The 16,190-nt window shown below is 43.3% G+C and overlaps 1 protein-coding gene across 3 annotated transcripts in view; it reads left to right on the top strand.

The window, feature by feature from the left end:
* Positions 1 to 16,190, top strand: part of ANAPC10 (anaphase promoting complex subunit 10) — a 122,243-nt gene that overhangs the window by 388 nt on the left and 105,665 nt on the right. For all 3 annotated transcript variants that reach the window (XM_077279274.1, XM_077279275.1, XM_077279273.1), the window contains exons 3-4: positions 2,543 to 2,667; positions 15,499 to 15,589. In XM_077279274.1, coding sequence (XP_077135389.1) covers positions 2,553 to 2,667; positions 15,499 to 15,589 — 206 coding nt within the window. In that variant the 5' untranslated portion in view covers positions 2,543 to 2,552. The remainder of the gene's footprint in view (positions 1 to 2,542; positions 2,668 to 15,498; positions 15,590 to 16,190) is intronic.

Here is a 16,190-nt window from a genome sequence, read left to right as displayed (position 1 = left end):
TGGCTATCATTATAGGTTTTCTGTAAAGTGGAGCAGTGGACCCCCTGTAATAAGCTGAGCCGGACCCTCCAGCAGCCAGACACCCCCCCCCCCCCTGTAGTAAGTAGAGCCTAATCCCTCCAGCAGACAGAGCCAGACCCCACCAGCAGCCAGACCCCCCCCCTCCCGTAATAAGCAGAGCCTGACCCCACCAGCAGACAGAGCCAGACCCCCCCCGTAATAAGCAGAGCCTGACCCCACCAGCAGACAGAGCCAGACCCCCCCCGTAATAAGCAGAGCCTGACCCCACCAGCAGCCAGACCCCCCCCCGCAATAAGCAGAGCCTGACCCCACCAGCAGACAGAGCCAGACCCCCCCCCCCCGTAATAAGCAGAGCCTGACCCCACCAGCAGAGAGAGACAGACCCCCGTAATAAGCAGAGCCTGACCCCTCCAGCAGCCAGAGCCAGACCCCCTCCCTCCGTAATAAGCAGAGCCTGACCCCTCCAGCAGCCAGGGCCAGACCCCCTGTAATAAGCAGAGCCAGACCCCCCTCCTGGAATAAGCAGGGCTGGACCCCTCCATTTGCAAGAACCAGCCCCCCTCCTCCCCCTGTAATAAGCAGAGCCGGACCCCTCCAGCAGCCAGAGCTTCTCCGTCACTCTGCGTCTTGCCTGCTGTTGTCACTGTGGGGGCTCGTACGTGGTGTTTATGGTCGGTGGCCACAGGCAGATCCTTGGTGAGCAGCGGACTCCTGGCTTCTTTGACAGTTCAGAACTAGTCTGATTGCCGTATGTGGGGTCGGGAAGGAATTTTTTTCCCCATGATGGAGCTTACTCTTACCACATGGGTTTTTTTTGCCTTCCCCTGGATCAACATGTTAGGGCATGCTAGGCTATGGGTTGAACTAGATGGACTTAAAGTCTTCCTTCAACCTTAATAACTATGTAACTATGTAACTATGTAAGTTGTTTGGTAATTTTCTCTCACATTGGCAGAGGCAGCAGGTTCCCGCATACAAAACTCCAAATGTGTAGCTGGTGTACACTATGGAGGGGGGTTTCTCACCTTCATTCATTCTTTAGGTGCGCTCCAGGAGCATCACTGTGCTGCCGGCCCAAACTGTGCACTCTCTGATGCTGCTGATGCATACATGCTGCTTGAGCCGCTGGCTACACGGATCAGGCACTGGCTGTGTGATCTCCGTCATATATGTGTGACTCAAATGCTGCAACGTTGCAGACAAAAACATATGGTACATTAAAAGCTTATTGGGGACCAAACCACATGGGAGACTAGTCAATCTGGTGGCTTCTTTCTGTGTTCCTGTGCAGGGGGAGCCCTGTCAGTCATTAGCCAGCAGGCGTGGAGAAGCTGGCAGGTCCCTACCTTTTCAACTAGTCATTCATGTGGCTCGGTTATAGCAGCTTTCACAGTATGCTTTTCTCAGAAATGCTGCATCGTTTCAGAACCAAACATAGATGGCTGAAATCATAGTCAGTTTGCTGTTTCTGAATTTTTGATGTCATAATAGAACAAGCTGGATGGGGAAGCCACCTTCTTTTACTTGGATCCTACCTACGTGCTGATCAGTTCCTTTAAGAAGCAGCTTTGCCTGTGGAGTGTCAGAGTAGGTAAACTGATTCTGGCTCAGAAAGAGCTTGTAAGTGCTGTGCTCCTTACCTAGGAGACCAACCACCCCTCATAGACTGCAGAGGTGGCCAGTAATCTAGGCAGCAAGCAGGAAACATAACATTTAAAAGTCCCTCCAATCTTGAGAATAGAACACTTTGCAACTTGTTTACTACAGGGTCTCACCCAAGTGAAGCAGACAGAATCAGAAGAGGTGTAGCCTCTACATTATCTCAGGTAATGCATGTCTCAGCGTCTAAACTATCTTTCAGCAAGACTCAAACCTGTATGTTTCAGCAAATTCTCTGCACAAAGGTACCTATACAAATTGGTTTACAATAGATGCTACCATGGCAACCGCAGAGCAAGCAGTAATGTAACAATACTTGTATTGCTGCAGCTGCCAGGAGAAGGAGGAAAAAACAAAACATGTTAGGCTACTTTCACACTAGCGTCGTGCACTGCACGTCGCAATGCGTCGTTGTGGATAAAAAAGGCATCCTGCAAAATTGCTTGCAGGATGCGTTTTTTCTCCATAGACTAACATTAGCGATTCATTGCCACACGTCGCAACCGTCGTGCGACGGTTGCGTCGTGTTGCATCGGACCGTCGGCACCAAAAAACGTTGCATGTAACGTTATTTTGTGCGTCGTGTGTGCCATTTCCGACCGCGCATGCGCGGCCGGAACTCCGCCCCCTCCTCCCCGCACCTCACAATGGGGCAGCGGATGCGTTGAAAAACAGCATCCGCTGCCCCCGTTGTGCGGCGCTTTCACTGCTTGCGTCAGTACGTCGCAACGATGCAATTCGTCGTACGACGCTAGTGTGAAAGCAGCCTTAACTAGATTGTGATATCCTGTACAGGACCCGATCATTTGTACTAACATTCTGCCATCAGTTATCACAGTGCAGATTTGTAACTTCTCTCCAGATAATTGGAAATGACAACACCCAACAAGACTCCCCCGGGTGCCGATCCTAACCAGCTGAAAAGAACTGGAACTGTACGAGAAATTGGTTCTCAAGCTGTTTGGTCATTGTCATCTTGCAAGCCAGGTATAATGTTAACAATTTGTGATGTTTGTCAAGAAAATGATATATAAAATAGCTAACAAATCTAAGTTTGGCTGGTTGGACCCACATGCATCACAGAACCTGGGAGCGCACAGTTCCCTGTGTGAATGGAGCAGATGTGCGCCACAGTTCATTCACTTTTTGTGGAAGTGGCGCTCGTGTACAAAGTACACATGTGCATCACCTCTACATTCACACAGGCGACTTTGGGTACCACATTCTCATGATCTATGGGTGTCCATCGTTCAGTTTCCCCATTATAATAAATGTGGTTTATGGGACAACCTTTTTGAACTCAATAATGTAATTGGTGGTGTCCATCGTTCAGTTTCCCCATTATAATAAATGTGGTTTATGGGACAACCTTTTTGAACTCAATAATGTAATTGGTGATACAGAGATGAAGGTCTTTTGTAGAGACTTTGCTCATACTGAGACCATTGTGAGAAAAGTGCTCTAAAAATGTTTGATAATAAAATAATTGATTTTATGTGTAATTTGTGCACAGCCATTCAGCTCATGATATGTCGATTGTTCACTAAAAACAGCATTTTCCTGTGCTCCTTACTTCTACCAGAGAGGGATCACAACTAATGAGTCTGTCATACATCCATGAGAAATGGACCATTTTTTAAAAAAATTATTATTATTGTGGCACAACTTATTTTCATAGCCAAAGAAGAGTACCGAACGTTAACATTGCATTTTTGCAGTGTGTTTTCAATACAGATTTGTAACAAAACCCAGAAGGGTTTCCTGCTGCCAGCAAAGTGAATGGGCATTCTGAAGCCTCATGCACACGTTACGTATAGAAAAGTTATAAAAAAACACGTGTTAAATAACGGGTCAAGAGCATGCTAGTATCAGGCTCTCCCCACTAGAATACAAAAATTGTAAATAAAGTGGACATCTACTCCCCTTTGATAAAGCTGAATATGCGAAACCCACGTCAGGGGCTGCCTGGGGGGGGGGGGGGGGTTGCTGTTACGTTCTGGACCTGCTATGCGTAAGCTTTCTAATAGGTGATGTACTCTTAATGCGGCCTTGACATATGGGCACAATCTATATACTTTTGGAAAGATTTCCATTTAACCCCTTAATCCCATATGACGTACTATCCCGTCGAGGTGACCTGGGACTTCATTCACAGTGACGGGATAGTACGTCATATGCGATCGGCCGCGCTCTCGGGGGGAGCGCGGCCGGATGTCAGCTGACTATCGCACGGCACATTAACCCCCGGCACACTGCGATCAAACATGATCGCAGTGTACTGGCGGTACAGGGAAGCATCGCGCAGGGAGGAGGCTCCCTGCGTGCTTCCCTGAGACGATCGGTACAAGGCGATGTACTCACCTTGTACCGAGCGTCTCCTCCCTGCAGTCCCCGGATCCAAAATGGCCGCGGGGCTGCATCCGGGTCCTGCAGGGAGTACTTCCGGGTCCTGCAGGGAGTACTTCCGGGTCCACAGCAGGCGCTGGTAAGCCTGCACGGCTGTATGTCAGATCGCTGATCTGACAGAGTGCTGTGCAAACTGTCAGATCAGCGATCTGTGATGTCCCCCCCTGGGACAAAGTAAAAAAGTGAAAAAAAAAAATGTCCACATGTGTTAAAAAGAAAAAAAAAAAAAAAAAAAAAAAATATATATATATATATATATATATATATATATATATATATATATATATATATATATATATATATATATATATATTTATTCCCATAAAAACATTTCTTGATCTAAAAAAAACAAAAGTACACATTTAGTATCGCCGCGTCCGTAACGACCCAACCTATAAAACTCTCACTAGTTAACCCCTTCAGTGAGCACTGTAAGAAAAAAGAAAAACGTGCCAAAAAACGCTTTATTATCATACCGCCGAACAAAAAGTGGAATAACACGCGATCAAAAAGACAGATATAAATAACCATGGAACCGCTGAAAACGCCACCTTGTCCCGCAAAAAACGAGCCGCCATACAGCATCATAAGCAAAAAATAAAAAAGTTATAGACCTCAGAATAAAGCGATGCCAAAATAATTATTTTTTCTATAAAATAGCTTTTATCGTATAAAAGCGCCAAAACATAAAAAAAATGATATAAATGAGATATCGCTGTAATCGTACTGACCCGAAGAATAAAACTGCTTTATCAATTTTACCAAACATGGAACGGTTTAAAGGCCCCCCCCAAAAGACATTCATGAATAGCTGGTTTTTGGTCATTCTGCCTCACAAAAATCGGAATAAAAAGTGATCAAAAACTGTCACATGTCCGAAAATGTTACCAATAAAAACGTCAACTTGTCCCGCAAAAAACAAGACCTCACATGACTCTGTGGACCAAAATATGGAAAAACTATACAGGTCCTTCTCAAAAAATTAGCATATAGTGTTAAATTTCATTATTTACCATAATGTAATGATTACAATTAAACTTTCATATATTACACAGGTCAACAAAAAATTTTTTTTTTTCTGGTGTCCAAAATATTTTAATGAATTTGGGGTATTTTTGGGGTGCTGATTCTGAATATGTCATCAGTTTTGCCAGATTGGCTCAAGTTTTTGAGATTTTTGGTATCTTATTTATAGCACTTGTTGGTAAATGCGACGCATCATCTCATTAATTTCTTTGGATTAGTACTTGAACTGAGCAGTTCTCAATATAGTTTTGTGTTAATTAGTGTTCTAAAAGTTTGTTCATAGCTTGATTTTTGCACTAACTTTATGTTGTTGTCTGTTTTCCAGTGAAAAGCATGAACTCATCAAGAAGAAGTTGTCTTAACGATCCAGACTCATTCTGTTACATTTGTGGTGAATACACACTGCCAAAACATAGAAGAAACATAACAGACTTCGTAAAAAAAGTGTATTTTGCCTATTTTGGGGTTATGCTTGGGGACCAAGACAAGTTTTGGGCACCACACATAGTGTGCAAAGCATGTATCGAATTATTACGAAAATGGAGCAAAGGACAAAGAAAAAGCTTCAAATTTGGTGTTCCAATGGTGTGGAGAGAGCCAAAAAATCATCATGATGACTGTTATTTCTGTGCAGTGCAAGTGCAAGGATTCAATAAGCATAAGAAACGAAAATGGGAGTAACATAGAATCTGCAAGAAGGCCTGTCCCTCATTGTGAAGATGTGCCTGTACCTGTGTTTACCATAAATAACAGTCATCATGATGATTTTTTGGCTCTCTCCACACCATTGGAACACCAAATTTGAAGCTTTTTCTTTGTCCTTTGCTCCATTTTCGTAATAATTCGATACATGCTTTGCACACTATGTGTGGTGCCCAAAACTTGTCTTGGTCCCCAAGCATAACCCCAAAATAGGCAAAATACACTTTTTTTACGAAGTCTGTTATGTTTCTTCTATGTTTTGGCAGTGTGTATTCACCACAAATGTAACAGAATGAGTCTGGATCGTTAAGACAACTTCTTCTTGATGAGTTCATGCTTTTCACTGGAAAACAGACAACAACATAAAGTTAGTGCAAAAATCAAGCTATGAACAAACTTTTAGAACACTAATTAACACAAAACTATATTGAGAACTGCTCAGTTCAAGTACTAATCCAAAGAAATTAATGAGATGATGCGTCGCATTTACCAACAAGTGCTATAAATAAGATACCAAAAATCTCAAAAACTTGAGCCAATCTGGCAAAACTGATGACATATTCAGAATCAGCACCCCAAAAATACCCTAAATTCGATGAAATATCTTTGGCACCAAAAATGCTGTTGACCAGTGTTATAGATTCATTATCCACCAACTGAAATTTGTCAGGTCTTTTATTGTTTTAATACTGATGATTTTGGCATACAACTCCTGATAACCCAAAAAACCTGTCTCAATAAATTAGCATATTTCACCCGTCCAATCAAATAAAAGTGTTTTTTAATAACAAACAAAAAAACCATCAAATAATAATGTTCAGTTATGCACTCAATACTTGGTCGGGAATCCTTTGGCAGAAATGACTGCTTCAATGCAGCGTGGCATGGAGGCAATCAGCCTGTGACACTGCTGAGATGTTATGGAGGCCCAGGATGCTTCAATAGCGGCCTTAAGCTCATCCAGAGTGTTGGGTCTTGCGTCTCTCAACTTTCTCTTCACAATATCCCACAGATTCTCTATGGGGTTCAGGTCAGGAGAGTTGGCAGGCCAATTGAGCACAGTAATACCATGGTCAGTAAACCATTTACCAGTGGTTTTGGCACTGTGAGCAGGTGCCAGGAAGCATGAAGTGCTCCAAAATCTCCTGATAGCTAGCTGCATTGACCCTGCCCTTGATGAAACACAGTGGACCAACACCAGCAGCTGACATGGCACCCCACACCACTGACTGTGGGTACTTGACACTGGACTTCAGGCATTTTGGCATTTCCTTCTCCCCAGTCTTCCTCCAGACTCTGGCACCTTGATTTCCGAATGACATGCAAAATTTGCTTTCATCAGAAAAAAGTACTTGGGACCCCTTAGCAACAGTCCAGTGCTGCTTCTCTGTAGCCCAGGTCAGGCGCTTCTGCCGCTGTTTATGGTTCAAAAGTGGCTTTACCTGGGGAATGTGGCACCTGTAGCCCATTTCCTGCACACGCCTGTGCACGGTGGCTCTGGATGTTTCCACACCAGACTCAGTCCACTGCTTCCTCAGGTTCCCCAAGGTCTGGAATCGTTCCTTCTCCACAATCTTCCTCAGGGTCCGGTCACCTCTTCTCGTTGTACAGCGTTTTCTGCCACATTGTTTCCTTCCAACAGACTTACCATTGAGGTGCCTTGATACAGCACTCTGGGAACAGCCTATTTGTTGAGAAATTTCTTTCTGGGTCTTACCCTCTTGCTTGAGGGTGTCAATGATGGCCTTCTTGACATCTGTCAGGTCGCTAGTCTTACCCATGATGGGGGTTTTGAGTAATGAACCAGGCAGGGAGTTTTTAAAAGCCTCAGGTATCTTTTGCATGTGTTTAGAGTTAATTAGTTGATTCAGAAGATTAGGGTAATAGGTCGTTTAGAGAACCTTTTCTTGATATGCTAATTTATTGAGACAGGTTTTTTGGGTTATCAGGAGTTGTAGGCCAAAATCATCAGTATTAAAACAATAAAAGACCTGACAAATTTCAGTTGGTGGATAATGAATCTATAATATATGAAAGTTTAATTGTAATCATTACATTATGGTAAATAATGAAATTTAACACTATATGCTAATTTTTTGAGAAGGACCTGTAGGTCTCAAAATGTGGAGACGCAAAAACTTTTTTGCTATAAAAAGCGTCTTTTAGTGTGTGACAGCTGCCAATCATAAAAATCCGATATAAAAAACGCTATAAAAGTAAATCAAACCCCCCTTCATCACCCCCTTAGTTAGGGAAAAATAATAAAATTAAAAAAATGTATTTATTTCCATTTTCCCGTTAGGGTTAGGGTTAGGGCTAGGGTTGGGGCTAGGGTTGGGGCTAAAGTTAGGGTTGGGGCTAAAGTTAGGGTTGGGGCTAAAGTTAGGGTTGGGGCTAAAGTTAGGGTTGGGGCTAAAGTTAGGGTTGGGGCTAAAGTTAGGGTTGGGGCTAAAGTTAGGGTTGGGGCTAAAGTTAGGGTTAGGGTTGGGGCTAAAGTTAGGGTTAGGGTTTGGATTACATTTACGGTTGGGATTAGAGTTAGGGGTGTGTCAGGGTTAGGGGTGTGGTTAGGGTTGCCGTTGGGATTAGGGTTAGGGGTGTGTTTGGATTAGGGTTTCAGGTAGAATTGGGGAGTTTCCACTGTTCAGGCACATCAGGGGCTCTCCAAACGCGACATGGCGTCCGATCTCAATTCCAGCCAATTCTGCATTGAAAAAGTAAAACAGTGCTCCTTCCCTTCCGAGCTCTCCCGTGCGCCCAAACAGTGGTTTACCCCAACATATGGGGTATCAGCGTACTCAGGACAAATTGGACAACAACTTTTAGGGTCCAATTTATCCTGTTACCCTTGTGAAAATACAAAACTGGGGGCTAAAAATTCTTTTTTTTTTTTCACAAAAATGAATTTTTATTTTCACGGCTCTGCGTTATAAACTGTAGTGAAGCACTTGGGGGTTCAAAGCTCTCAAAACACATCTAGATAAGTTCCTTAGGGGGCCTTCTTTCCAAAATGATGTACCTAAACATTAAAACCCCCCACAATTGACATCAGGGGCTCTCCAAACGCGACATGGCGTCCCATCTCAATTCCAGTCAATTTTGCATTGAAAAGTCAAATGGCGCTCCTTCCCTTCCGAGCTCTGCCATGTGCCCAAACAATGGTTTACACCCACATATGGGGTATCGTCGTACTCAGGACAAATTGCACAACAACTTTTGAGGTCTAATTTCTTCTCTTACCCTTGGGAAAATAAAAAATTGGGGGCGAAAAGATCATTTTTGTGAAAAAATATGATTTTTTTTATTTGTACGGCTCTGCATTATAAGCTTCTGTGAAGCACTTGGTGGGTCAAAGTGCTCACCACACATCTAGATAAGTTCCTTAGGGATTCTACTTTCCAAAATGGTGTCACTTGTGGGGGGTTTCAATGTTTAGGCACATCAGGGGCTCTCCAAACGCAACATGGCGTCCCATCTCAATTCCAGTCAACTTTGCATTGGAAAGTAAAATGGCGCTCCTTTCCTTCCGAGCTCTGCCATGCGCCCAAACAGTGGTTTACCCCCACATATGGGGTATCAGCGTACTCAGGACAAATTGTACAACTTTTGGGGTCCATTTTCTCCTGTTACCCTTGGTAAAATAAAACAAATTGGAGCTGAAATAAATCTTGTGTGAAAAAAAAGTTAAATGTTCATTTTTATTTAAACATTCCAAAAATTCCTGTGAAACACCTGAAGGGTTAATGAACTTCTTGACTGTGGTTTTGAGCACCTTGAGGGGTGCAGTTTTTAGAATGGTGTCACACTTGGTGTCACACTTGGGTATTTTCTATCATATAGACCCCTCAAAATGACTTCAAATGAGATGTGGTCCCTTTAAAAAAAAAAAAAAAAAAGGTGTTGTAAAAGAGAAATTGCTGGTCAACTTTTAACCCTTATAACTCCCTAACAAAAAAAAAATTTGGTTCCAAAATTGTGCTGATGTAAAGTAGACATGTGGGAAATGTTACTTATTAAGTATTTTGCGTGACATATCTCTGTGATTTAAGGGCATAAAAATTCAAAGTTGGAAAATTGCGAAATTTTCAAAATTTTCGCCAAATTTCCATTTTTTTTCACAAATAAACGCAAGTTATATCGAATAAATTTTACCACTATCATGAAGTACAATATGTCACGAGAGAACAATGTCAGAATCGCCAAGATCCGTTGAAGCGTTCCAGAGTTATAACCTCATAAAGAGACAGTGGTCAGGTAAAAATTGGCCCGGTCATTAACGTGCAAACCACCCTCGGGGCTTAAGGGGTTAATATTATCTAGGTACATTTGAGAGCTTTTCACCCAGCTTTCCCTGGTCCATTTATTTTCTGACCGCTCATTCTCACCCAACCTACCTTCATGTTTCCTCCATCTAAATGTATTTTGTCTATATGGTTTTTGTCTGATTTATTTTTACTGGTATTGTGGAATAAAATTTGTAATTTTTATCCATATTGTGGTTTGCTGTTACTCCGTTTTTTAAGTTGTGGTTAACTTATTTGTGACGTGCAGTTTTGGTGCAAATTTAAATCTACAGCATGTCAATTTTTTCCACCTTTTTTGCTGCAGATTTCACCCATACTAATGAGTAGATGAAAAATTGGCACCAAAACGTGTTTTTTCGCGCCAGAAATTTCTGCACAAAATACAAAACGTGCACATGCCCTAAAGGGAGTCTGTCAGGTGGGTTTTTGCTATGTAATCTGACAGCAGATGTAGAGGCTGAGAACCTTATTCCAGCAATGTATCACTTGGTGTACTCCGAGTGCAGTAGTGATAAGATCGCAGTTTTCTCTGCTGCAGATCTTGTAGAGTTTGGAATTCTGAGCTTTGTATAACCCACCCAACATCACTGATTGGCAGCTTCCTATGTAAACTGCGGGTAACCTTCTAATCCGTGCTCGGGGCTTGGAAGGACTAGATGGCGTGTGGGGATAAGCTGCTGATGAAACACTATTGAAACTGCAAAACACAGCCCAGTAAGTGGCACATCACTAATCGCAGTCTATGCCACTACATCATGGTCCTTTAAGCTTAAATAACTGTCTGAACTAGGCTATATATATAACAGGGCTGCACGGTGGCTCAGTGGTTAGCACTGCAGCCTTTCAGCGCTGGGGTCCAGGGTTCAAATACCATCAATGACAATATCTGCAAGGAGTTTGCATGTTCTCCCCGTGTTTGTGTGGGTTTCCTCCGGGTTCTCCGGTTTCCTCCCACATTCCAAAGACATACTGATAGGGAACTTAGATTGTGAGCCTCAATGGAGACAGTGCCGATAATGTCTGTAAAGCGCTGTGGAATTATGGCGCTATATAAGTGAGTAAAATAAATAAATAAAAAACAAGTAGGTGGGATGGTGTAAATATTTGACCATGCCAATGGTGCACAGAGTGCCTATACTTGATTTGAGCAGTCATTCTGTGCTATAAGACTGCTATAAGTAAAGGTATGTGTCCACTGGCCAGATTACATCTGGATTAGCTGCGGATTGAATGCTGCGTACAACCACAGCATTCAACCCGTAGCGTCCAGATGTTACAGCATAGTGGAGGGCATTTTATGAAATCCCGTCTCCACTATGCGTGCGAACACACATCCGTCCGCCCTGCGTTTCTGGACATGCGGCGCGTCTTCTTAGAATGCAGTATATCTGTTTACCTTGCGGTGACGCTCCATTGCAGCAAGGTAAATAACAGGGCCCTATGTATGGGGTGTGGTGATTCCGGATGTGTGCAATGAACACATCCGGAATCACCGCGCGTACAGAAGGGGGCGGCTCTTTGGGCGGAGCGGGTTTTCCGTCCAAAGCGCGACAATCCGGACCGTGGACACGCACCCTAAGGCTTTCAGAACCATCATTAGGTATATTTATGTAAGCAGTGCACAGTGTTGTGAAAGTTTCAAACTCTTTCCACCCCCCCCCCCCCCCCCCCTTCCCCTTGGCATTTTTTTGTGTTTTTGGAACCTCACAGCCTGGCATTTCACAGGTTGTTTTTTTCTTTTTTGAGCGTTTGCATCAGTTCTTGTGAAGAACGTGCCTACAACTGTGAAACTGTGAACATTTTGGGTTTCTTTGTATTGTGAAGCAAATAAAATAAGACAAAATAACTGAAAACTTAATTGTGCATAGCAATTCACCCCCCTAAAGTCAGTACTTTGTAGAGCCTCCTTTTGCTGCAATTACAGCTGCAAGTGTCTTTGGATAAGTCCGAGATTTCCATATCTTGCCACTGGGATTTTTACTCATTCCTTTAGACAAACCTGCTCCAAATCCTTCACGTTAGATTGTTTCCTCTGGTGAACAGCAATGTTCAAGTCTGACCACAGATTCTCATTTGGATTAATGACTGGACTTGGAATAGGCCACTCCAAATCATTTACACATTTTTCCTTAAACCACTCGAATGTTACTTTAGCAGTATGCTTTGGGTTGTTGTCTTGTTGGAAGGTGAACCTCCGTCAGTCTTAAATTACTAAGTAGGTGCTGCTGGAGAAAATAGCACAAATAGGGTCTTATCCAAACTAGAATTGTTTTAAAACAATCAAATTGCACTTACCAGATGGAGCTATAAATTAAGTTTTTAGGAGTTATTCGCTGCAGCAGATCCACAGGTCCAGTAACGGCCACCAGATAAATAGAAATTGGGAAAAAAATGTGGACTTATTCTGCGCTGCTGAATAACTGAAAATGTGGTATTTCCTGATGAAGAAGTCTCGGTACTTTGAAACGCGTTGAATAAAGACACATTTTATTTAATATACCCAGATCTTCAGTTATTCATCAGCGCAAAATAAGTCCACTTTTTTTCCCAATTTCTATTTAGTCTCAAATTACTGACAGACTGAAACAGGTTTTTCTCAAGAATATACCTATTTTTCGCACCATCCATCTTCCCCTCAACTTATACCATTCTCCTTGTCCCTGACTTGCTTGGAGATCTCCTTGGTCTTGATGGTGTTTGGTTAGTGTTGCATCTTGCCCCGCAACTACAGTTGCAATTTTGAACATCCAATCACAACTTTTTCAGGCAATGAAATTGTGTCAAACGCTGATGTCCAGCCTATGATCAATCTGGTAACTGCACCAATCATAGGCTGGAGTCTAGCAACGATAGCGTTACTAGGGCCAGCTCTGATTGGTGTGATTGGATTATGATGCTGATCGCACCAGTCAGAGTAAACAGATGTTATCTTTCCCCACTATGACCACCCTGCACATCCTCATTCTAGCTGCAGAGCGGTCATAGTGCTGATCTATTTTGGTGTACTGGTCTTCAGGTGCCACAGACTTTTTGAAGCCTGTGCCATCACTACTGCTGTTGTTGTGATTCCTCAAAGAAGCCGTTCCTGATCCCTGATTTCCCCCCCCCCAACCCCTTCTGCCGCCGATTGCTGAACAGTACTTGATTGGTTGACTTTTTTGACTTTTTGTTTTCCCCCGCACATCCCGCAGCTGTCGAGCGCTGATCAGTGACACAAATCACTGATCGGCACTCATGCTTTCTGTTTTCCAGGACTGTTTTTTAAGATCAACTCTGTGCATGTGTCCTACAGCCGCCGAGCAGCTGATCAAACGTGCATCACTGATTGGCACCCTTGCTTCTGGCAAGGATTTTTTTTTCTCCTGCTTGTGCACCACATCTGTGCGTGCGTCCTACAGCCGTTGAGCACTGGTCGGTGACTAAGCCCTGTTTCACACGTCAGTGGCTCCGGTACGTGTGGTGAGAGTTTTCTCACTTACCGGAGACACTGACTCACGTTGACACATTAAAATCAATGTGTCTCTGCACATGTCAGCGTGTTTTCACGGACCGTGTGTCCGTGTGCAAAACACGGAGACATGTCAGTGTTCGTGGGAGCGCACGGACCCATTAAATTCAATGGGTGCGTGTCAACACGTATCGCACATGGATGCCGTCCGTGTGCTGTCGGTGTGCCGACTGAGGACCACACGGACCGTGCAGGAGACAGCGCTACAGTAAGCGCTGTCCCCCCTGCGTGTGGTGCTGAAGCCGGCATTCATTCCTTCTCCCAGCAGCGTTCGCTGGAGAGAAGGAATGAAAAATCATGTTTTGTTTTTTTTTGTTTGTTTGTTTTTAGAATAAAGTTCCCGGTCACTTCCCGCCTCCTACCCCCTGTGCGCCCGCCCGCTTGCATTAAAATACTCACCCAGCTCCCGCAATGCTTCCTCTCAGCGCCGCAGCTTGTCCTGTATGAGCGGTCACATGGTACCGCTCATTACAGGGATGAATATGCGGCTCCACCTCCCAAGGACCTCTATGGTTACCATCCTGACGCATTGCCGACCCCCGATCATGTGACGGGGGTCGGCGATGTGATCGTTTCCGGCCGCGCGGCTGGAAGCGCCGGTTAAATGCCGCTGTCAGCGTTTTACAGCGGCATTTAACTGGTTAATAGCGGCGGCTGAATTGCGATTTCACCCGCCGCTATTGCGGGCACATGTCAGCTGTTCAAAACAGCTGGCATGTCCCGGCTTTGAGGTGGGCTCAGCGCCGGAGCCCACATCAAAGCAGGGGACCCAACCTCCGCCGTAATAGTACGGCAGAGGTCGGGAAGGGGTTAAAGTTTGAAATTGTGAAAATTTTCTGAGTTTTTGCCAAATTTCTGGGTTTTTTTTTTTTTTTTTTTATCATTTTTGTTTTTTTTTTTAAATTTTTCACAAGCGCAAGTCGTATCGACAAGTTTTACCGCTATCACAAAGTACAATGTTTTTTCGAGACATAGTCTCAGAATCAGTGGGACCCGTTTTGAGTTTGCGTTATTAATACAGAATGTGACACTGGTCTGAATTGTAAAATTTGGCCTGGTCAGGAAGGTGAAAACAGGCTTTGGGTTTGAAGGGGGTTAATGGTGTTGCAACCTCTGGCCTTTCAGAAAAGGTGTGTGTATATACTGACAGACCATGTGACACTTGGATTGCACACAGGTGGACTTCCATGTGACTTATGAAGAAATTGTTTGCACCAGAAATTTTTATAGCAAAAGGGGTGAATACATATACACTTTCCAATTTTTAGTTATTTGATCCCATAAATGTAATTTATGCCTATATTTTTCTCACTTCACCAACTTAGACTGTTTAGTGCTGATAAATCACAAGCCACTGTATATAGTATGGTTACAATGTTTGCTAAGTACGGGCCTAGGTACAGTAGTTAAAGGGGTTGTCCGGTCCAAACTGATTAGTCTGTAGTCACTCTGTGTGATTGCAGATTTATGAATTCCCCCCTAGCTGATGCACTGTGCGTTGCAGGGGTTCCGCTTTTTCAGACCCGGTAGCGGAGGGTATGCGTGAGTTATTCATGCTTCCGGTCAGTGGCCGTGGCTTTGGGAGTATGTATAACTTATACATATCTTCTGGTCCCGGGTCTGAAATGGCGACTCCCCGCTGCACACAGTGTGGGCACACTCAGTGACACACTCAGTGACTGCAGACTTACAGGTTTGGACCTGACAAACTGTTTAATAAAAGTGTAAGTTATATCTTTTAATAAATGAACACATTTTTATGTTTGTTTAATATTAAAATCCTAGAATTTCGCTTTCTTGTACCTTTTTTATTAAGGCTTGTCTAAATTTGTTGGTTGATGATGGTATTTTGCCTTTTTTCTGTTTTCTTAGGCTTTGGTGTCGACCAGCTACGAGATGATAATCTTGAAACTTACTGGCAATCTGATGGATCTCAGCCTCATTTAGTGAACATTCAGTTTCGGTAAATATCTTGTTTCATTCATTCCTCTTATAATCCTGACTTTGCAATGTTTGAACATTAATAGAATTTTTTTTTACTTCAAAATTGAAATGTATAGAATCAAAAAATGTATGCTTCTCTTTCAATGTGGTCAACGGTAGGCTATGTTCACACATTGCGTATTTACTACGTTTTTTTTTTCCTGCAAGCAATACCTGCTCTCTTTGCAGTAAATAAGGTTCTTATAAAAAGCAGGTGTTGCTGCGTTTTTATTGTCGGTTGTACATGCTGATAAAGTTTAGTGCCCCCCCCCCCCCCACCAGAAAAAAGAAAAAAAAAAACCCACAATGCAACTTCCTTAGGTTTTTGTACCAAAAATGCAGCAAAACCAGACACCTGCGTTTTTGCACTTACTCATTGGTTTCTGTGGGTGAAAACAGTGCTGAAAGAAGTGACAGGCTGCAGTTTGCAAAAACACAGCAGTTTTCCAATTCAGTCAGAAAAAGCCCCAATGTGTGTGCATGAGATTTCTGAAGTGTCATAGCTTTTGCTGGTACTGTAAAACGCAGCTTAACATTTGCATGAAACGCAACGTGTGAACATAGATTTGTACTGTAAAAGT

This window comes from Ranitomeya variabilis, chromosome 1, assembly GCF_051348905.1.
Source record: "Ranitomeya variabilis isolate aRanVar5 chromosome 1, aRanVar5.hap1, whole genome shotgun sequence".
Lineage (NCBI taxonomy): Eukaryota > Metazoa > Chordata > Amphibia > Anura > Dendrobatidae > Ranitomeya > Ranitomeya variabilis.
The sequence above is the reverse complement of the archived record's forward strand: the minus strand, read 5'-3'. Positions and strand labels throughout refer to the sequence as shown.